Source organism: Canis lupus, chromosome 9, assembly GCF_003254725.2.
Source record: "Canis lupus dingo isolate Sandy chromosome 9, ASM325472v2, whole genome shotgun sequence".
Classification (NCBI taxonomy): Eukaryota; Metazoa; Chordata; class Mammalia; order Carnivora; family Canidae; genus Canis; species Canis lupus.
In genome coordinates, this window is record NC_064251.1 from 19,888,368 (window position 1) to 19,907,072 (window position 18,705).

General features: G+C 37.8%; 1 protein-coding gene across 4 annotated transcripts; it reads right to left on the bottom strand.

The window, feature by feature from the left end:
• MEIOC (meiosis specific with coiled-coil domain) lies at positions 1–18,670 on the bottom strand. 4 transcript variants are annotated; one of them, XM_035721279.2, is made up of 8 exons: positions 18,400–18,670; positions 17,702–17,836; positions 13,932–14,089; positions 11,657–11,761; positions 8,911–10,777; positions 7,960–8,094; positions 2,560–2,740; positions 1–1,740 (listed from the first exon to the last, which is right to left on the bottom strand). In XM_035721279.2, exons 1-8 carry the CDS (start codon positions 18,463–18,465, stop codon positions 1,511–1,513), a joined length of 2,877 nt encoding a protein of 958 aa, XP_035577172.2. In that variant the 5' UTR covers positions 18,466–18,670; the 3' UTR covers positions 1–1,510. The 4 variants fall into 4 exon arrangements, with proteins under 4 accessions (XP_035577172.2, XP_035577173.1, XP_035577175.1 ...); XM_035721280.2 differs by having other exon boundaries at positions 18,460–18,665; XM_035721282.2 differs by lacking the exon at positions 17,702–17,836 and having other exon boundaries at positions 18,460–18,665.
• Positions 18,671–18,705: the final 35 nt, after the last annotated feature.

Here is an 18,705-nt window from a genome sequence, read left to right on the forward strand (position 1 = left end):
TGTTTTCAACAAAGTAATTTATTAATTTTTTCCTGAGAGACTAAATTCAGTACAATATTAGTTTTCATAACATCCAACATGTCTTATGTCAAACTTAACCACTTTCTATGCAGTGAGTGTGGTGGGGTGATCTATTTTATTTGACTACCCTCAATGTAATTCATTTGGGTAGTTCTAAAGCATATCAGTGATCAAAATGTTTCTCCCTACAGTTACTCCTGCATTCTCAATCAGTTACTTCTGCACATCATCTAAAGAAAATTTATGTGGTGTGATTACACTCTTTAATACCAAGATTTCTAAAACTAGGAAAAACACCAACATTTAAAAAATCTAGTGTTTCTAGTCAAGGATAGTTCAATTAAATTTCATCAGTACATTATATTATAGTTTAACTCATGCTAGAAATGTTAAAACCCAAGATCTTCTGAGTCACATAATACCAACATTTCATATTAATGAATAAATTACTCGGGTTTCCGACAAAGATATTAGGTGATGAGAAACAGAAAAGGCCAAGCTTTCAAGAGCTGTTTTAAAAAAATACAGAAGCAAACTAATGAACACAGCTACACAAAATATACATTAACCAATTGCAAACTAAACTAAAAACCTTAAAAAATACATTTTAGAACTTCGTGATACCCTCATAAAATGCAGCAAACTAAGGGTATTAAAACAATAGTCATTATTTTAGTTGCTATGCATCAAGTCTAAAAGATCAGATAAAGGAAATGTTTTGTTTTTGATTCAATTTAAATACTTTAAAATTGGAAATATGTAATAATTGATAGTATAAATTTTAAAGAATATACACAAATGATTGAACAGGTTTTATATTCAGTAACTTGCATGGTTTTTACACTGACACTTTTATCACTAATTTAGGAGAATCAGATGCATTTCCCTCCATATACTTAGGCACTAAGATTTCAAATTTATAAATATGGTAGTATCTTAAATATTAAATTTTTACATGAATATTGGGTTCATCCTTGTTTTCCTTTGTTTCCTAGGTATTATCCAGTTTTTTAAGGAAAACACTTTTATATCACAATCAAAACTTGTCGTGGTTACTAGACTGTAGCCTTAATTGGGTTACAGTCATTTAGATTCATTATTTGGAATTATACTTACTAAGGCAGACCTAAATGAAACTTATTTTCTAGAACAATTTCACATTTGCATTTACCTGCACTGCAGAATGGGCTTAAGCAATATTTTAGCTGTTAGGAAATATTTAATTTACTTAAACTTGTTATCTTTGGCTACTTGGAACTCCTATTAGAGTAGTCAACTTTCCCTTTGAGTTCACTTTAAACTATATCTGATTCATTCCAAATAAAAGATTTTTTAAATAGAAGTTAGACTTCATTAAGGTATTAACTTTAAATCTGAAAGAAAATTAATGTATTGAAATTTTCAAGTTTGACAAGTTCATTAAAATTTTTTAGCATGTCTTGATAAATTTACTTATCAGCTTTTTATTCTTCTTTCTGCTGGCATTTCCTTAATGTTTGTTTGCTTCACCTCTCTGGTTCATTGGATTGCTACTATTTATGTTTTCATGGACTTTGTCTTCACAGTTTACTATATCTTGTAAAGCCTTTTCCACATCTGTTTGGCCAGCTGTACTGGCTGTTTTTGGCAAGGTCATCTGCAGTGCACACCACAGGGTAGTACGTGCTTTCCGAGTAGCCACACACATCTCTTTAATTGCTGAAGCAAGGGCAAAAACATCTGTAAAAAAACCATTCAGGATCAGTTCATGTTAAACACATTTTATTTTATTTTTTTATTTTTATTTATTTACGATAGGCACACAGTGAGAGAGAGAGAGGCAGAGACACAGGCAGAGGGAGAAGCAGGCTCCATGCACCGGGAGCCCGACGTGGGATTCGATCCCCGGCCTCCAGGATCGCGCCCCGGGCCAAAGGCAGGCGCTAAACCGCTGCGCCACCCAGGGATCCCCAAACACATTTTATATATCTCTCAACTCTTAAAAAGTGCAATGTTGTGCTATTAAATGATCAAACATTATTATTTTTATAAGAGAAGGATGGCTATTGACTGGACTAAAGTATTTGACTTAATATTTAAAATTGTTCAGGGGATCCCTGGGTGGCGCAGCAGTTTAGCGCCTGCCTTTGGCCCGGGGCGCGATCCTGGAGACCCGGGATCGAATCCCACATCGGGCTCTCGGTGCGTGGAGCCTGCTTCTCCCTCTGCCTGTGTCTCTCTCTCTCTCTGTGACTCTTATAAATAAATAAAAATTAAAAAAAAAAAAGATAAAATTGTTCATACTCTATTTCTGACTTGTAGGACAATGACTATGCTTTGGGTAGAACACAGACTTACAGAACAGAGTTATAATTAAATGAGTAAAATTAACAAAACTGATCAAAGTACTTTTGGAGTAAATTATGTGGGCATCAGTTACTGATTTATTCTTTAGGAAAGTGTAAATTTTAGAATCCAACCTTTTAATTTCAGAATATGATTTTAACAATATTCAAATTATCTCACTGCCCTATCAAAAGAATATGCATTAACACATACCTCTGTCATCTTGGCATCTAGGAACTCCTTGCCTTTGTCTGTTTGAAGCATTAACAATTTCATCCTTTCTACGTGACTGTACAATGTGAATGGACCCCAAGTGTCTATCAAGAGCAGTAGAGATATTGGCATGAAGGGGAGAACTTCGAAGACGTTCCATTTTGCCTAGTAGAGTCACAACCTAAGGGAAACATTTTAAATTTTGATAAGGCATGTAACCACATTACCCTGTCTTTTAAGTAAGAACAAATCTTCAATGAAGCAGAATAGAGAGGAGAACAATAATATTCATCTAATACATAACTGAATGCATACTCTATCCTTTTACCATGCTGAGAAAAACAAAGATGTAAAGTCAGCCTTAAAAAAAAAAAAAGTCAAAAAAAAAAAAAGTCACCCTTTTGTACCTACTTGTTCAGTAATCTGTTCATGGGAATGAGCAACAGTTTAAAAAATCAAACATTCAAATATTTCCATGTCACTGGCAGTGCAAATTTAAGATCTAATATTGTTTCTGGCAAATAAGAGAACAGCCTGCAATTAGAACATTTATAGGAGGTACTGTAATCTAAAGGGGGGAAAAAGCGCTAAAAGGAAGTCCTAGATTAATTAATCCTGATCTCAGTAGGTCCTTTCTGGGCTTCCAATATTCTCCTTTTGGAAATCAGAAATATTCAAATCATACTGACTAGTGGTAGTTTTAAGGAATCCCTAATCCAATATACCAGTAAGGAGAGTATATTTTAGTTGTATACACCTAATGTCTCCATTTCTAAACTTGAAATGTATAAAAGTTAAGAGAAGTTTTTCAATAATTAGGATTTGAAAATTAAATACATACAGTAATTGCCTCTGGGAACTAAATGTTTTAAAATTCACATAGGAACTTGGTGTTTAGTGATTGGAGAGTAGAAAAATATTTCTCAATTAAGAAGCCAATGGGGGGCAGCCCGGGTGGCTCAGTGGTTTAGTGCCACTTTCAGCCCAGTGCCTGATCCTAGAGACCTGGAATCGAGTCCCACATCAGGCTTCCTGCATGGAGCCTGCTTCTCCCTCTGCCTGTATCTCTGCCTCACTCTCTCTCTCTCTTTGTGTTTCTCATGAATAAATATATAAATAATTTTTTTTTAAAGGAGCCAATAGGGGACGCCTAGATGGCTCATCAGTTAAGCTCTGCTTTCAGCTCAGGGCATAATCCTGGGGTTCAGGGATTGAGTCCCACATCAGGCTCCCTGAGGAGAGCCTGCTTCTCCCTTTGCCTGTGTCTCTGCCCCTCCCTCTCTTGTCTGTCTCTCATGAATAAATAAATAAAATCTTAAAAAAAAAAAAAGAATCCAATGGCACCTGAATGAATGCCTCTAACCTCACACTTACATCAAGTTTCTTTGGAGTAAGTCTTTGCCACCACTTCAGGTCCATGGAGAAAACCCAAGTATACAGGTATTAAATATTTTCCTCCCAACTGTACAACTCACCAGATCATTGAGGGGGAAATAAAACAACAAAACTAAACAGGAAAACTCCAGTGGCGGGGGGGGGGCGGGGCAGGGGAACCAAACCCTAGTGAACTACTAATTATGTATTTTTAAAATAAGTCAATTTGAATAAATGGTAAGTGTTGAGAAAGAAATTTGCACAGGTGCTTTTAATAAACTTAAAAGTTTTTTTTAATAATTGTATAAAACAAGCAAACTAGAAAGTAGTACATGTAAAAATATTTTAATGCTTTGTGATCTAATGTCAATTTTTTTTTAAGATTTTATTTATTTATTCATGAGAGATACAGAGAGAGAGAGGCAGAGACACAGGCAGAGGGAGAAGCAGGCTCCATGAAGGAAGCCCGATGTGGTACTTGATCCCAGGTCTCCAGGGTCACGCCCTGGGCTGAAGGCAGGCGCTAAACCGCTGAGCCATCCAGGGATCCCCTGGTCTAATGTTCTAAATATAGATAGAATTTTTACAACAGGGATCCCTGGATGGCGCAGCGGTTTAGCGCCTGCTTAGGCCCAGGGCACAATCCTGGAGACCTGGGATCGAGTCCCCATCGGGCTCCCTGCATGGAGCCTGCTTCTCCCTCTGCCTGTGTCTCTGCCTCTCTCTCTCTCTCTCTCTCTGTGACTATCATAAATTAAAAAAAAAAAAATTTTTTTTTACAACAGCTATAAACATAATCTAAATTAATGTGAAGCATAAGCAAAGCTGGAAAAAGTTTAAGTCTGCAATCCTTTGATATATTGCCTAGAAATATATTACTGGAAAAAAAAAAGAAATATATTACTGAGAAAAAGGAATTTTAACCTTGAATAGTTTTAAGAGAAAATAATATAAAATTGAAGTTTTTATTAACATTAACATCTGGCTATAATCCACGTTGGTATATGACTATATCCCGAATAAATCCATTGTACAAATTTGATAAAAGAATTTCAACTGACCAACTGAAAGCTAAGTAAAATCAATATTTTTCCATTGAAGTAGTTCATATCTATATTTTAAAGACAGCAAGGTACAAGAAACTGATGTTCAATAAAACATACTCTCTGTTGATTTTTCTAATTCCTGAAATAGCTTTTATTCAATCACAGAAGCAAGCTGTCTTCTTCACTGCATGCTTTTTCCTAGGAATCTTTTTTTTTTTTTTTAAGATTTTGTTTATTCATGAGAGACAGAGAGGCAGAGACAAGGGAGCCCCCTGTGGGGAAGAATGATGTGGGACTCAATCCCAGGGCCCTGAGGATCACAACCTGAGCCAAAGGCATACCACTGAGCCAGCCAGGCATCCCCATTTTTTTTTTTTTTTAAGATTTATTTATTCATGAGACACACAGAGAGAGAGAGAGAGAGAGGCAGAAACACAGGCAGAGGGAGAAGCAGGCTTCCTGCAGGGAGCCCGACATGGGACTTGACTCCAGATCCTGGGATCACCCAGGCATCCCTCCTTTTTTTTCTAAGTTTATTTTTTAAGTAATCTCTACACCCAGCATGGGACTCAAGCGGACAACCCTGAGATCAAGAGTCAAACACTCCTCCAACTGCACCAGCCAGGCACCCCTCCCAGATATCTTTTATCATATTTGGAAAGCAGTGTAAGTTTTTAAGAAAAGGTCAAAAAAGGGGAAACTTTACCCTAATCTATCAAATGCTAGAAAATTCAGGGGTGCCTAGGTGACAGATTCAGTTGGTTAAGCATCTGCCTTTGGCTCAGGTCATGATCCCAGAGTCCTAGGATTGAGCCACATATTGGGCTCTCTGCTCAGCAGGGAGCATGCTCCTCCCTTTCCCACTTCCTCTGCCTGCCACTCTGCCTACTTGTGCTCTGTCAAATAAATAAAATCTTAAAAAAAAAATTATAGAAAATTCTCAAATTACAAAGGAAATAATAGGAATAACACATTTGCAATTTAAATTACAAAATGACCTATCAGGATTCTTTACATTTGAAGTGATATACTAATTTTCTAAAACAAGACTATTTTCTTTTTTTAAAGATTTTTTTTTAAGATTTTATTTATTTATTTGAGAGAGTGACAGAGCAAGCATGAACAAGGTGGTGGGGGGATGGGCAGAGGGAGAGGGAGAAGCAGATTCCCCTCTGAGCAAGGAGCTGATGCGGGGCTTGATCGCAGGACCCTGGGATCATGACCTGAGCCCAAGGCAGATGCATAACCACCTGAGCCACCCAGTCGCCCCTTTTCTTAAGATTTTATTTATTTATTCATGAGAGAGAGAGAGACACAGACACAGGCAGAGGGAGAAGCAGGCTCCATGCAGGGAGCCCGACGTGAGACTCAATCCCAGGTCTCCAGGATCACGCACGCCCTGGGCTGAAAGCAGCGCTAAACCGCTGAGTCACCTGGGCTGTCCTCATTTTCTTTCTTTTTTTTTTTTTTAATTTTTATTTATTTATGATAGTCACACACACACACAGAGAGAGAGAGAGAGAGAGAGGCAGAGACATAGGCAGAGGGAGAAGCAGGCTCCATGCACCGGGAGCCCAATGTGGGATTGGATCCTGGGTCTCCAGGATCGCGCCCTGGGCCAAAGGCAGGCGCTAAACCGCTGCGCCACCCAGGGATCCCCTTATTTTATTTTCTTAAAGATTTATTCATTTATGACAGACATAGAGAGAGAAGAAGGACGTAGGCAGAGGAGAACGAGGCTCCCTGCGAGGAGCTGGATGTGGGACTCGATTAGGGATCCAGGATCCAGGATCATGACCTGAGCCAAAGGCAGATACTCTACCACTGAGCCACCCAGGCATCCTTGTTTTGTTTTTTAAAGATTTTATTTATTATTTGGGAGAGAGAGAGAGACAGAGAGAGAGAGAGCGCGCACAAGCAGGGGGAGCAGCAGCGGGAGAAACAGGCTCCCCACTGGGCAGGGAGCCCAACATGGAGCTCACTCCCAGGACCCTGGGGTCATATCCTGAGCCAAAGGCAGGTGCTTAACTGACTGAGCCACCCAGGCGCCCCTAATTTGGGTTTCTTAAAGAGGAGCTATTTAAATGACTAAACCTACTTTTAAAATGATTAAGTGTGGGGGTGTGGCTCAGCAGTTGAGCATCTGCCTTTGGCTCAGGGCATGATCCCAGGGTCCAGGATGGAGTCCGTCATCAGGCTCCTTGCTGGAAGCCTGCTTCTCCCTCTGCCTGTGTCTCTGCCTCTCTCTGTGTGTGTCTCTCATGAATAAATAAATAAAATCTTAAAATAAAATAAAATAAAATAAAATAAAATAAAATAAAATAAAATAAAATAAAATAAAACCAAACCAAACCAAACCAAAACAAAATAAAATAAAATAAAACAAAACAAAACAAAATAAAATAAGGGGGGATGTTATTTCCCTTTTCCTAAGTATTACTCATAGTTCTAGGACCAAACATGGAAAAGAATATATTTCAGAGTTGTGTATAAATGTGATTTAAAAATCCTTCAGGAGGGGATCCCTGGGTGGCTCCCCGGTTTGGTGCCTGCCTTTGGCCCAGGGCGCGATCCTGGAGTCCCGGGATCAAGTCCCACGTTGGGCTCCCGGCATGGAGCCTGCTTCTCCCTCTGCCTGTGTTCTGCCTCTCTCTCTATATATATATGTCTATCTGAATAAATAAATAAAATCTTTAAAAAAAAAATCCTTCAGGAGGATCCCTGGATGGCTCAGCGGTTTAGTGCCTGCCGTCGGCCCAGGGCATGGTCCTGAGGTCCCAGGATGGAGTCCCACATCAGGCTCCCTGCGTGGAGCCTGTTTTCTCTTTGCCTATGTCTCTGCCTCTCTCTCTCTGTATCTCTCATGGATAAATAAATAAAAACATTAAAAAAATAAAGGTTAAAAAAATCCTTCTGACTTGTTTTAAAATTTTATCAAGCAATTAAAAAAAATCCATTATTGGGTGTTTTTGCAGCTTACTCTGGCTTGTTCCCGTAGTTCATCCACAATTAAGCGATCAACTCGAGATGGGTTGGAGGTCAGCCTTGGAATTGGAGTGTTGTTAGTACTGGATACTTTTTTTCCTGGGTAATTCTTGGCCAGAGCCAATTCAGTCTGTAAAAAATTATATAATTTTTAGATGCCGAATTTTCTAAATATGATTCAATCCTGAATAACATTTCTCTTAGGCCTAAGAAATAAATTGAAAATCACTACTTTAAAAATTTTTCACTTTCAAAAGGTAACAAATACAAACCAAATACCACCATATTTTTCTATCATATTTAATGCATATAATATATGTGAAGGCACCAACAGTTTAATACTTAATTAAAAGAGCTTTTTTTTTTTTATGATAGTCACAGAGAGAGAGAGAGAGAGGCAGAGACACAGGCAGAGGGAGAAGCAGGCTCCATGCACCGGGAGCCCGATGTGGGATTCGATCCCAGGTCTCCAGGGTCGCGCCCTGGGCCAAAGGCAGGCGCCAAACCGCTGCGCCACCCAGGGATCCCCTTAAAAGAACTTTAAAAGAAAATTTTGTTTTTAGGTAGTCTCTACACCCAACGTGGGGCTCCAACTCACAACCCTGAGATCAAGAGTCACATGCTCTTCCAAATGAGCCAGCCAGGCACCCCAAAAGAATTAAAATTTTAACCCATTAAGAAGAGTCTACTTCAAAAAAAAAAAGAAAAAAGAAAAAAAAAGAAAGAAGAGTCTACTTCATAGGCAAAATAAACTTTACATAAATAGCAATTTTAAGTTTCAAATTTTTTAAGTTATCTAATTCCTTACAGTCATGGACTTAAAAACTGTACATTATAGAAGAATTAAGCTTAGAAATAAGGTGAGTACTCTTAAACTACACTAACAAAATAAAGATACGCAGAGGGAACATCCTAAGTTACTTCTAAATGGATAGCTCTGTGTTACCTTTTTTCTCTCCTTTTCTAATGCTCTCCATTGTTCATAGCATTCTTCTAGTCGAATATGAAGTTCACTGGCTGGTCCACTACGGGTTTTAATTGGTCTTTGAAATCCAAAAGTTGGCACGAAACCAGAAAAGGAATTATCACCATACATCATATCATTAAAATAAGGGTATAAATGGCTTAAGTCATCATAAGAAAACAAATCATAAGAATCCAACAGTGGAACAACTGAATGGCCAAATGGGTGAGTGGATCTTAGGGGAAACCCATTTGAGCCAAGTGGTTGAAAACTTTGATTATGCCTTAAATCTCCCATCATATAATTATTAGAAAAGCATGATGCCTGTGTGCGATTCACACGGCTATTAATATTGTTGTCTCCACTTCCCTGACTGTGGCTATTAAAATGACCCTGTGACTCCAACAGATCTTGATATGTATTTTGAGATAAGCCATCTAAATGCTTTGGACCTTCTTCAGGATCATAATGTCCATTCTTAGCTTGAAAATTATGTTTGTTTACATTTTCAATGATCCCATACTGCTGAGCTGAATAGTTATCACAAAATCCATTTGGTTGCTTTATTTTTTTATCAGTAACTGATTCAAAGAGATTTTCTTCTCCAGTCTTTGTCAGTCCTTCCATGTGATTGACAGATTGAATTCTTTCTGCACCATTGTAACTGAAATCAAAACTAGAAAATGCTGAAGGGTTTTCTTGGCAATACTTCTGAAATAAACTGCTATTTGGGGTTAAATTTATGGATAACAGTTGGGGGAAATCTGAAGGATGGTTAGAACCTTTTGAAGCTACACTTACGTGACTATTTAATTTCATCAAGTTACCTTGATTCCGATAAGGAATAGGAGTGTTACTTTTTGTTTGAACGTTCATCCACGTTGGTCTACTTAAGTTGATACCTCCTGAAAATGTTGCTGAGCTTGATAATAAATTCATGGATTTAAAATACTCTGAATTTGGGGGGTCAGGTTTAGTAAACTGTTGTTTTTCTGTGACATTAGCAAAATCATTATTAGCTGGACAAGCTGTGTGAGGTTTTAGTCCATATTCTGATTTTATGCCAAAATCAGCAGTGAATCCTGCTTCCTTTGCAAACTGTTTTTCTGTCAGATGTGGTGTGGTTTTTGGAAATGTGAAATTCTGCTGGTCAGGTATTGTCTCCTCCATTTTTTTCTGATTTGCTGGTTTAACCTGAAATAACTTGGTATAGGTGTCTGCTTCTAGAGTTGGTGTTTCAGGTGTACCATTAGCTAATTTTTTACTATCTTGGACACTAAAATTCGAACACTTATTAAGCTTAGCCTTATTAGGATGAACATATTCTGGGTATCTACAATAATCTGCATTTTCACTGTATCTATTAAATTGAGAAAGAAACATTTCTGCCCTTTTTTGCTGTAATGGTACTTCAAGACCTTTAGCACATATTTTCTCTCTTCCATAAGAGTAAGTATCAACTCCTGATTCTTTCATGATGTCAGACAGACCAGTTTGTGATGTAAAACAGTTTTTGATAAATGGATAATCTTGGAATGTTGTCTTAGCTGTATCATTTGTCTGGATATTGTAACAGTTAGAATGATCACTTCGTGAGGGGTACATCCATTGTTCTTCAAGGTCTAAACCAGTAAATCCATGATAAAGTTCATCTACTTTTTGTTGTGGTATTAGATTACTATTATGCAGGTATTGCTTTTCCACTGCTGACACAGATTCACCACTATAAAAAGCTTGCTGAGAGATGGCTGTATCTATTGGCCTTTTGGTTTCTGTTAAGAGGTCATGGTGATCTGCAAATCTGCTTGTGTTCATTGGCCAAACTGACTTTAAATTGGAGGAGCAGGTCCTAGAACAAGTAAATATATTTAATTACAACTTAGGTTTTAAATGACTTTATTTCCTCATTGGAGAAGTTAGGTTTTCAAAATACTTATACTGCCTCATTGTCCCTTTCTAACTCTGCCTTATAAACTACTATTACATACAAATAATTTTCTATTGCTTGAAATGTGTCACATGCTACATAAATATGCATTTTAATCTTAAAATGTCTTCAGTATACTTTCCCAAGAAATCTTAACTAAGGTCTGAGGCTGGTGACTGCATGGTCTTGCATGAATTGTTTATCTATAGAAAGCAGAAAACAAAATAAGTTTTTCCTTTAATTAGGTTATTATATAGGTGATTATAAAAATGTTGTTGACTGCAATTTTTTAAATGAAAAAGATATACTTTGCTGAAAGTATTACTGAAATTAAAATATTTTAATTGGTTACATGTGTACTGCATATTTCCCTATCTAGGAAATAAGACATTTGGGTAAAATGGCTTCCACACCCCCAATAATCACAGTATATTAATTTTTTTTTACCACATGAATAAACTCCATACGTATTTCTGTATAGCAGTAATGATAGTTTTATTCTTTGGGATATATCTATAAAAGCTCTTTGGAATTTATACTCTTTAAGCCAAACTTTAGCTCATGAACTCAAGGGAAATAGCTCTGAATTATGCAAGAATAATTTTCCAAATTAAAGTTCTTAATAGCAAATTAAACTTTAGTATGAAACTTGCAATTAGATGACAAGTACCTCATCAAAATCAAGTAAATCTATTTAAGTAAAATCTATTTAAGTAAAAATAAAAGCTAATAAATACTGTAATTTAGTATACGTGAACTTAAAAGCTTACTATATACTATATGGCTTATAAATATACTAACCCCTCAGCAAAATACGGCTGTGACTTATCTTGTTCTTCCAAAATATTAGACACAAGTCCATATAAGTCTGTTTCACTGCCATAGTCATTTCTTTCCGTTTGAATCCTAAAAATAAATGAATATCACGTGTAAATTCTTTTCCTCCTACTGAAATATATTGATTTATATTTCCAGACTTATTATACCATTACTTCTGTATAAAATATTTGGATTGGATTTATAACATCATTTCATCATGAATAAATAAATTTTTTTTTAAATGTAAAAACCACAAGGAGATGGAAAATTAGTGTTTTACCTCCTATGTATTTAAAGTAATTTGTTCCTAGAAGTAGTATGTTGCTTTAAGTTAAAACTTCTTGTTTTCTCATATTTTATAGTATTAGGACATTAAAAAAATATATATCTTATATTTGCATAACATTCAAACATTTCATTGATCTTCATAACATAGGATGGGCAGGTATTAGTAATCATTCAGATATTGAAGAATGAGCATTTGAGATTTTAAGAAACTTGTATTTTGCAAAGCATATGTAATTTGCCAAACTACACTTGCTGAACAAGTGGTCTGCCTACAAGTCTAGTGCTTTTTCCACTATGTTGTGTTATTTCAAAAAGATGCAATGTAAAGTTTTTTTGGATAATAATTTATTAGTATATATCTAAAAAAATTCAATGTAATATATACTAAACCTTTAATAGTTGTTATTGGGAAGTGTTAAAGGTTAAAGTGAAATTCTGCTTTCTCTTGTATATTGCTGTAGAATCTAAATTTCTTCAATGAACATATATCAAATTATTTTAAAATATTAAAAATATTCTGAAAAAAATAAAAAAAATAAAAATATTCTGTAGAATTATATATTAGTCTAATAAAATCACTATTTTATAGAACTTACCAAAATTTTCAAATTTTTAAGTAATCTCTAGGGGCATCTGGATGGTACAGTATGTTAAGCAACCAACTCTTGGTTTCAGCTCAAGTCATGATCTCAGGGTGGTATGAGACTGACCCCCACAATGGGTTCTGCATTCAGTACAGTCTGCTCGAGATTCTTTCCCTCTCCCCCTCCTGCTTATGCTCTAAAAAACTAATAAATCTTATTAATAGTATTATTATTAATAATAAAATCTCTCTAAAAAAATAATAAAAAAGTAATCTCTACACCCAACATGAAGCTTGAACTCACAACCCTGAGATCAAGAGTCACGTACTCTACCAAATGAACCAGCCAGGCACCCCTCTTAAAAATCTTATTAATTGAAAAATGTTAAAAATTGGGGAGCCTGGCTGGCTCAGTCAGTGAAGCATGCAACTCTTGATCTCAGGGTCCTGAGTTGAGCCCTACATTAGACACAGAATTTACTTTAAAAAAAAAAAAGGAGGGGATCCCTGGGTGGCGCAGTGGTTTAGCGCCTGCCTTTGGCCCAGGGCGTGATCCTGGAGACCCGGGATCGAGTCCCACATCGGGCTCCCGGTGCATGGGGCCTGCTTCTCCCTCTGCCTATGTCTCTGCCTCTCTCTCTCTCTCTCTGTGACTATCATAAATAAATAAAAATTTTAAAAAAATGTTTAAAAAAAAGGAGTAAACATAAGATTTTTAAAATAATTATTTTCCAATTAAACTAAAGATGCATCAACCTCTATCAACTGATCCCTTTTATATAATTAAAATAAAGGTAGATGTCACACCCTTAGGCTTCTCTTTGTGACAGGCTCCCACAATATCCTATATTTCATTCTTTAAACCTACTATACTTGTGCTCAGCAAGTCCATCATCATCATTATTGTAAGATCTATAATGGTAGAGATAATATTGGCATGTTAATTCTAATATCCCCCGTAAGAGAGATCTGGCATAAGAGTAGGCCTTTATTATTAATGGAATTGAAAAATATCTAAAACTATCTTATATTTGATAAAATTCTGTTTATTGTATACTTGTGAAGAAAATAATTACTGAAAATTTAGAACTAGATGAAAAAATATCAAATTGTAACTCATTTCCATAAGTTATCCTTAGAAAGAGGAACTTAAGATTTATTCAGTAAGGGTTGCCTCTAATGAATAAAAAAAAAGTAATGAGCTAAAAATTATATATACATAACTGCTAGTTTAAGGTTTCTAAAAATTTGATAAACATCAAATTGTAATGCCATGACATTAAAATGCTGATATAGGGAACAAAGAGCTAATATAATTGGGTTCCCATGTAATCAAACTTAAAAAATAACTTCATTTAGCCTGGAAAATCTGATTTATTAATTTACCTGTTCTTTACATTGATCTGAGAATTAGAAGGCTGTTTAATATCGTCTCCATAAGTAGACCATGGTGCATAAAAAAGTGAAGAATCTACAGAACTTGAATATTCTGTTGATGAAGAAAGTGGAGTATAGGTCTGCCTTAGGTCAACACTGTCTTCACTCTGCAATTTTAAAGACATGTTTGCATATCAGACACATCTAAATTACATTTACTATAGAATATTAGTGAAATAATAATAGAGGAAATAACAGGGCAGCCCGGGTGGCTCAGCAGTTTAGCGCCGCCGTCAGCCCACGGCCTGATCCTGGAGACCCAGGATCAAGTTCCATGTCAGGCTCCCTTCATGGAGCCTGCTTCTCCCTCTGCCTGTGTCTCTGCCTCTCTCTCTGTATCTCATGAATAAATAAAATCTTAAAAAAAAAAATAGAGGAAATAACACATGTGTGTAAGAGTTGGGAGATTTAAAATCTAGACTTAGGGGATCCCTGGGTGGTGCAGCGGTTTGGCGCCTGCCTTTGGCCCAGGGCGCAATCCTGGAGACCCGGGATCGAGTCCCACGTGGGGCTCCCGGTGCATGGAGCCTGCTTCTCCCTCTGCCTGTGTCTCTGCCTCTCTCTCTCTCTCTGTGTGACTATCATAAATAAATAAAAACAAAAATTAAAATCTAGACTTAGCCACTTAAGCTTGTTTTCTACTAGGGGTTGGCGAATTTTTTCTGTAAAGGGCCAGATAATAAATATTTTAGGGTTTTCTGGCTGTTAAGCCCTCTGTTGACCTCAGCTCTGCCATTCTAGCATCAAAGCAAATCACAGACAATATATAAGGGGCATAGCTGTGTTCCAATAAAATTTTGTTTACACAATCAGGCAGATCTGATCTTTACTTATTGCTCATCCCTGGTGTGAAACACTTACAATTACTGCACTTTTTTCTGAACAGATAAATGCTGTTTGGACACTATCAGTGTTATTTTCAAGAGATCATTTACAAAATTCAGTCTTAATGCCCCCACTCTGTGTAAAACAGTGAATGTCATTTATACAGATTTTTTAAAAAAAATTTTATTCATTTATGATAGTCACACACACACACACAGAGAGAGAGAGAGAGAGAGAGAGAGGCAGAGACACAGGCAGAGGGAGAAGCAGGCTCCATGCATCAGGAGCCCGTTGTGGGATTCGATCCCGGATCTCCAGGATTGCGCCCTGGGCCAAAGGCAGGCGCTAGACCGCTGCGCCACCCAGGGATCCCTATACAGAATTTTCAAAGAAATTCCACAGAACATTATATTCATCTAACCTTGTGACATGAGTACTCTATTTTAAAAAGAAGAAAACTGAGGCTACAAGTTACTGAGCTGATAGGTGACAAAACTAACCCCAAACTCAAGACCTTACTCCTACTGTAGGACCTTTTAAATAATATCTTCAATTTTCAGCCTAGCTTCTAGTTCCAAGAGATATTATAAAAATGACATTGATATATAAAATTTTATGATCTCTTCAGAAATTTAAAAGTTATTATTACTATATTATTACAATTAGAAAAAAACCAAGCTAATTGAGTAAATAAGGCAAAAAGTCTGAATTTAAAATTTTAATGATTTAAAATACTGTCTCTTGGGATGCCTGGGTGGTTCAGCTGTTGAATGTCTGCCTTTGGCTCAGGGCATGATCCCTGGGTCTGGGATCGAGTCCCATATCAGGCTCCTTGCAGAGAACCTGCAGCTCTGTCTGTCTCTCTCTGTGTCTCTCATGAATAAATAAATAAAATCTTTAAAATAAAATATAAAATAAAATATAAAATAAAAAATAAAATAAAATATAAAATAAAATTAAATACTGCCTCTTTCCAAAAGGGATTGATGTTCAGTGAAAATAATTTTAGATACTTAAAATAGAATGAATTTAACACATGATAAAGATTAAACTGAAATATATTTTATTCTAGAAAATGCTTCTTTAAAGAAGTCTGAAATATAGATTCATAATTTTTAACTCTCTAAATGAAACCTGATGTAAAAACTATAAATATCTGGACACAGAAGTGGTTATTTTCTTATAAATACAAAGGAAATATAATCATGACTAAAAATATTTTCTAATTGCTTTTATTCTATTAAAATTTACATTGAGAAGACAAGAATACTTAGGTCAAAGTATTCTTAAATTTATGTTCATCATAGACATAATTAAAATACAACTCTTTAAACAATAACAGAATTTATATACTATATGAATAAAATATGAAAATCTCTTCCAATCACCCACCTTTAGGAATCTCAAATATTTTACAACCATTTATTTAAATTCTGGTTATGAAAAAAAATAAATAAATAAATTCTGGTTATGACTGCTATTTGAAAACTACACATTATAATTTTAGATATCATGTGGACTATTCTGAAGCCGTGGAAACCGAGGCACCAAAGTAATTTTGCTAAGTGTGTCACTAAAGACTACTTTTCCAGAATTTCTTAGTTAGCAGTAACTAAGTTAACTAAGCAAAGGGTTTTTTCTTGAGAACCTTTCATAATTTTATTCCTTTAGTTCTGAAGTTTTTATCATAAGCCCACCTTAACTGTCTTTTAGGTGTGAAACATCCAGAAATGATATAATTGTTCATCTTTTTGAGATAGTGACTTAAAAGAAGTATTTTCAGGTTATGCAATATCAAACAAGATATACAGCATTTGAAACTAACTGCATTTTAGGAGCATTCTTTCGAGTTTAATTTACATTTTAAAGTAAAATTTGAGGATTAGAAAAATTAACTCCTTTTATAAGATTGATTTCAATTTTGTATTCTAGGATAAAATAAAAGCTAAAGTAACACGGTGGATTCAAATGATTATACTTTAAATATCTGGATCCTTTTCAGTTAAAACATTTGTGGGAATGAAGTATGCAGATGATTGGGGCTGGTATATTAATCAGTCTAGATAACTGCAAAATGTATCACTTTTATCCTTGATATACTTAGTTGACTGAAATTAAATCCAAGTAAATTTTAGGAGGTGTATAAACATTATAGAGAGCAGTGGAATACTAGTCTTGGCGGTGAAATGACCTGCATTCCCCTTGGGCTTTGTCACTTAAAGCATTAACCAAGCTCTCTGAGCCTCAGTTTCTCAGTCTGTACGCTGGATGTAATACTATACAAAGTTGTAGTGTGGATTAAATAAAATGATTTATTTGGGGATATTGTTATAATTCAAAGTATAACAATATCAACACTGATGTCCTGGTTAAATAATTTCAAATGGAAATGCCTCACACCACCCTAAGCCCAAATTTAATACGATTGATAAAACTAAATGTTTTAGGTGGGGTAAAAGGTAGCATGTAACCTAAGACACTGCTGAGGCCAGAAAAATGAAGGAATACAGAAAAGCTTCACTTTCAAGTTATCAAAAAAGTAATGTTTGTGCTGACTTGCAATAAATGCTTTTGAAGGAAAAACTATTTTAAGATTTTACTAAGCAAAGTGGGTTTTCTTACATGTCTGACCTCATGTTACACTGAAGACAAAATGATAACAAGAATCGATGAAAAATCTTCCTCGACTTGTTTTTGAAAGTATGTGCGGTGCAGACTCTACTGAAAATGTGACTGGCTTAAGAAAGAGAGAAAGAGAAAGAAAGGAAAGGAAGAAAAAATAGGCTTTCTGGTCCTAAACTTGGAGCAATCTAAACTCTTAAGTGAATGAGCTCCGGGTAAACGACTTTGATTTAAAAACAAACAAAACAACAACCCTCTAACAAAGGATGGACCTGTGATTTGTAGCAATCATAGAAGGAAGTGGAGCCAGTCAGCATCACGCTGTTGAACACATCCGTTAGTCTACTGCTGGGGTCGGCACGGAGGTTCCAGCAGCGATTCGCACCTCCACGGAACGCTACCTTGGGCTGCGCATGACAGGGAGAGGAAGCGGGAGAGGCATCACGCACGGCAAAGCCGGGCTGGAACTGCGGGCGGCTGTTGCACCGCCACTGTTCGCGCAGCTCAACTCGGAATCCACCCCGAGGGCACCGATCACCGGGCCCGCGCTTCGGTCCCCGGGATTCCCTCTCTGCCGACCCCGAGGCGCGGTCCTCGACGGCCCTGACAGGCCCACGCCGGCGGCCACTACCTCAGCGCCGCCGCCGCCCGAGGTGGTGGAAAAGGCGGCGGCGCATCCCCGGCGTCGCGGCTACTGCAGCCCCGGCCGGTCCGTCCTGTCAAGCCCGCGCCGCGCCCCACAAGCCGGGGCCTGCGGGCCGCCGCGCCGCCACCACCCCCGTCCGCCCCCGCCCCGCGGCCCGGGTGCCCCGTCGGGAACGGTTCCTCCCTGGCGACCTGCCCTCTCCCGCCCGGCCGCGGCCTCCTCAGAGAACCGGTCTGGGGACTCGCCGGCTCCTCAGCGGCTCCTCACCGTCGCCGTCCTCCAAGCCCTGCCGCCACCCGGACCTAGACGGTCCCCACCGGTTACCTCAAGTCCCTCCCTCAGGCCTGGGGGGCGAGGGAGCGGGCAGGTGTCTCCGCCTCTCACCTCCATGGGGGCCCGCAGCCCCTCCTGGACTAGGTACAGTTCCTGGGGCACGGGAGTGAGGGGGGGCGTCGAGGCCCGGCTCCCTCAGCCCGCACCCCGTCGCTGCTGCTGCCTCCGCCGCCGCCGCCGCCGCCCCGGGCGCTGCCTGGAGCGGGTCTGTGGGTCGCGGGGCCGGAGCGGGGAGGGAGGGGCTGGGGGAGAGGCCGTTACAGTGCCTACCCCTAGCTCGCGACCCCGCACGCGACC

Excerpts from the sequence above, each read along its gene's own strand:
- MEIOC (XM_035721279.2), bottom strand. The coding sequence starts at position 18,465 with ATGGAGGTGAGAGGCGGAGACACCTGCCCGCTCCCTCGCCCCCCAGGC. Across the intron at positions 14,090-17,701 it reads ATGATTGCTACAAATCACAG|AGTGAAGACAGTGTTGACCT; the intron begins GTCCATCCTTTG and ends TTAAAATTGCAG. Across the intron at positions 11,762-13,931 it reads CAGATCAATGTAAAGAACAG|GATTCAAACGGAAAGAAATG; the intron begins GTAAATTAATAA and ends ATTTATTTTTAG.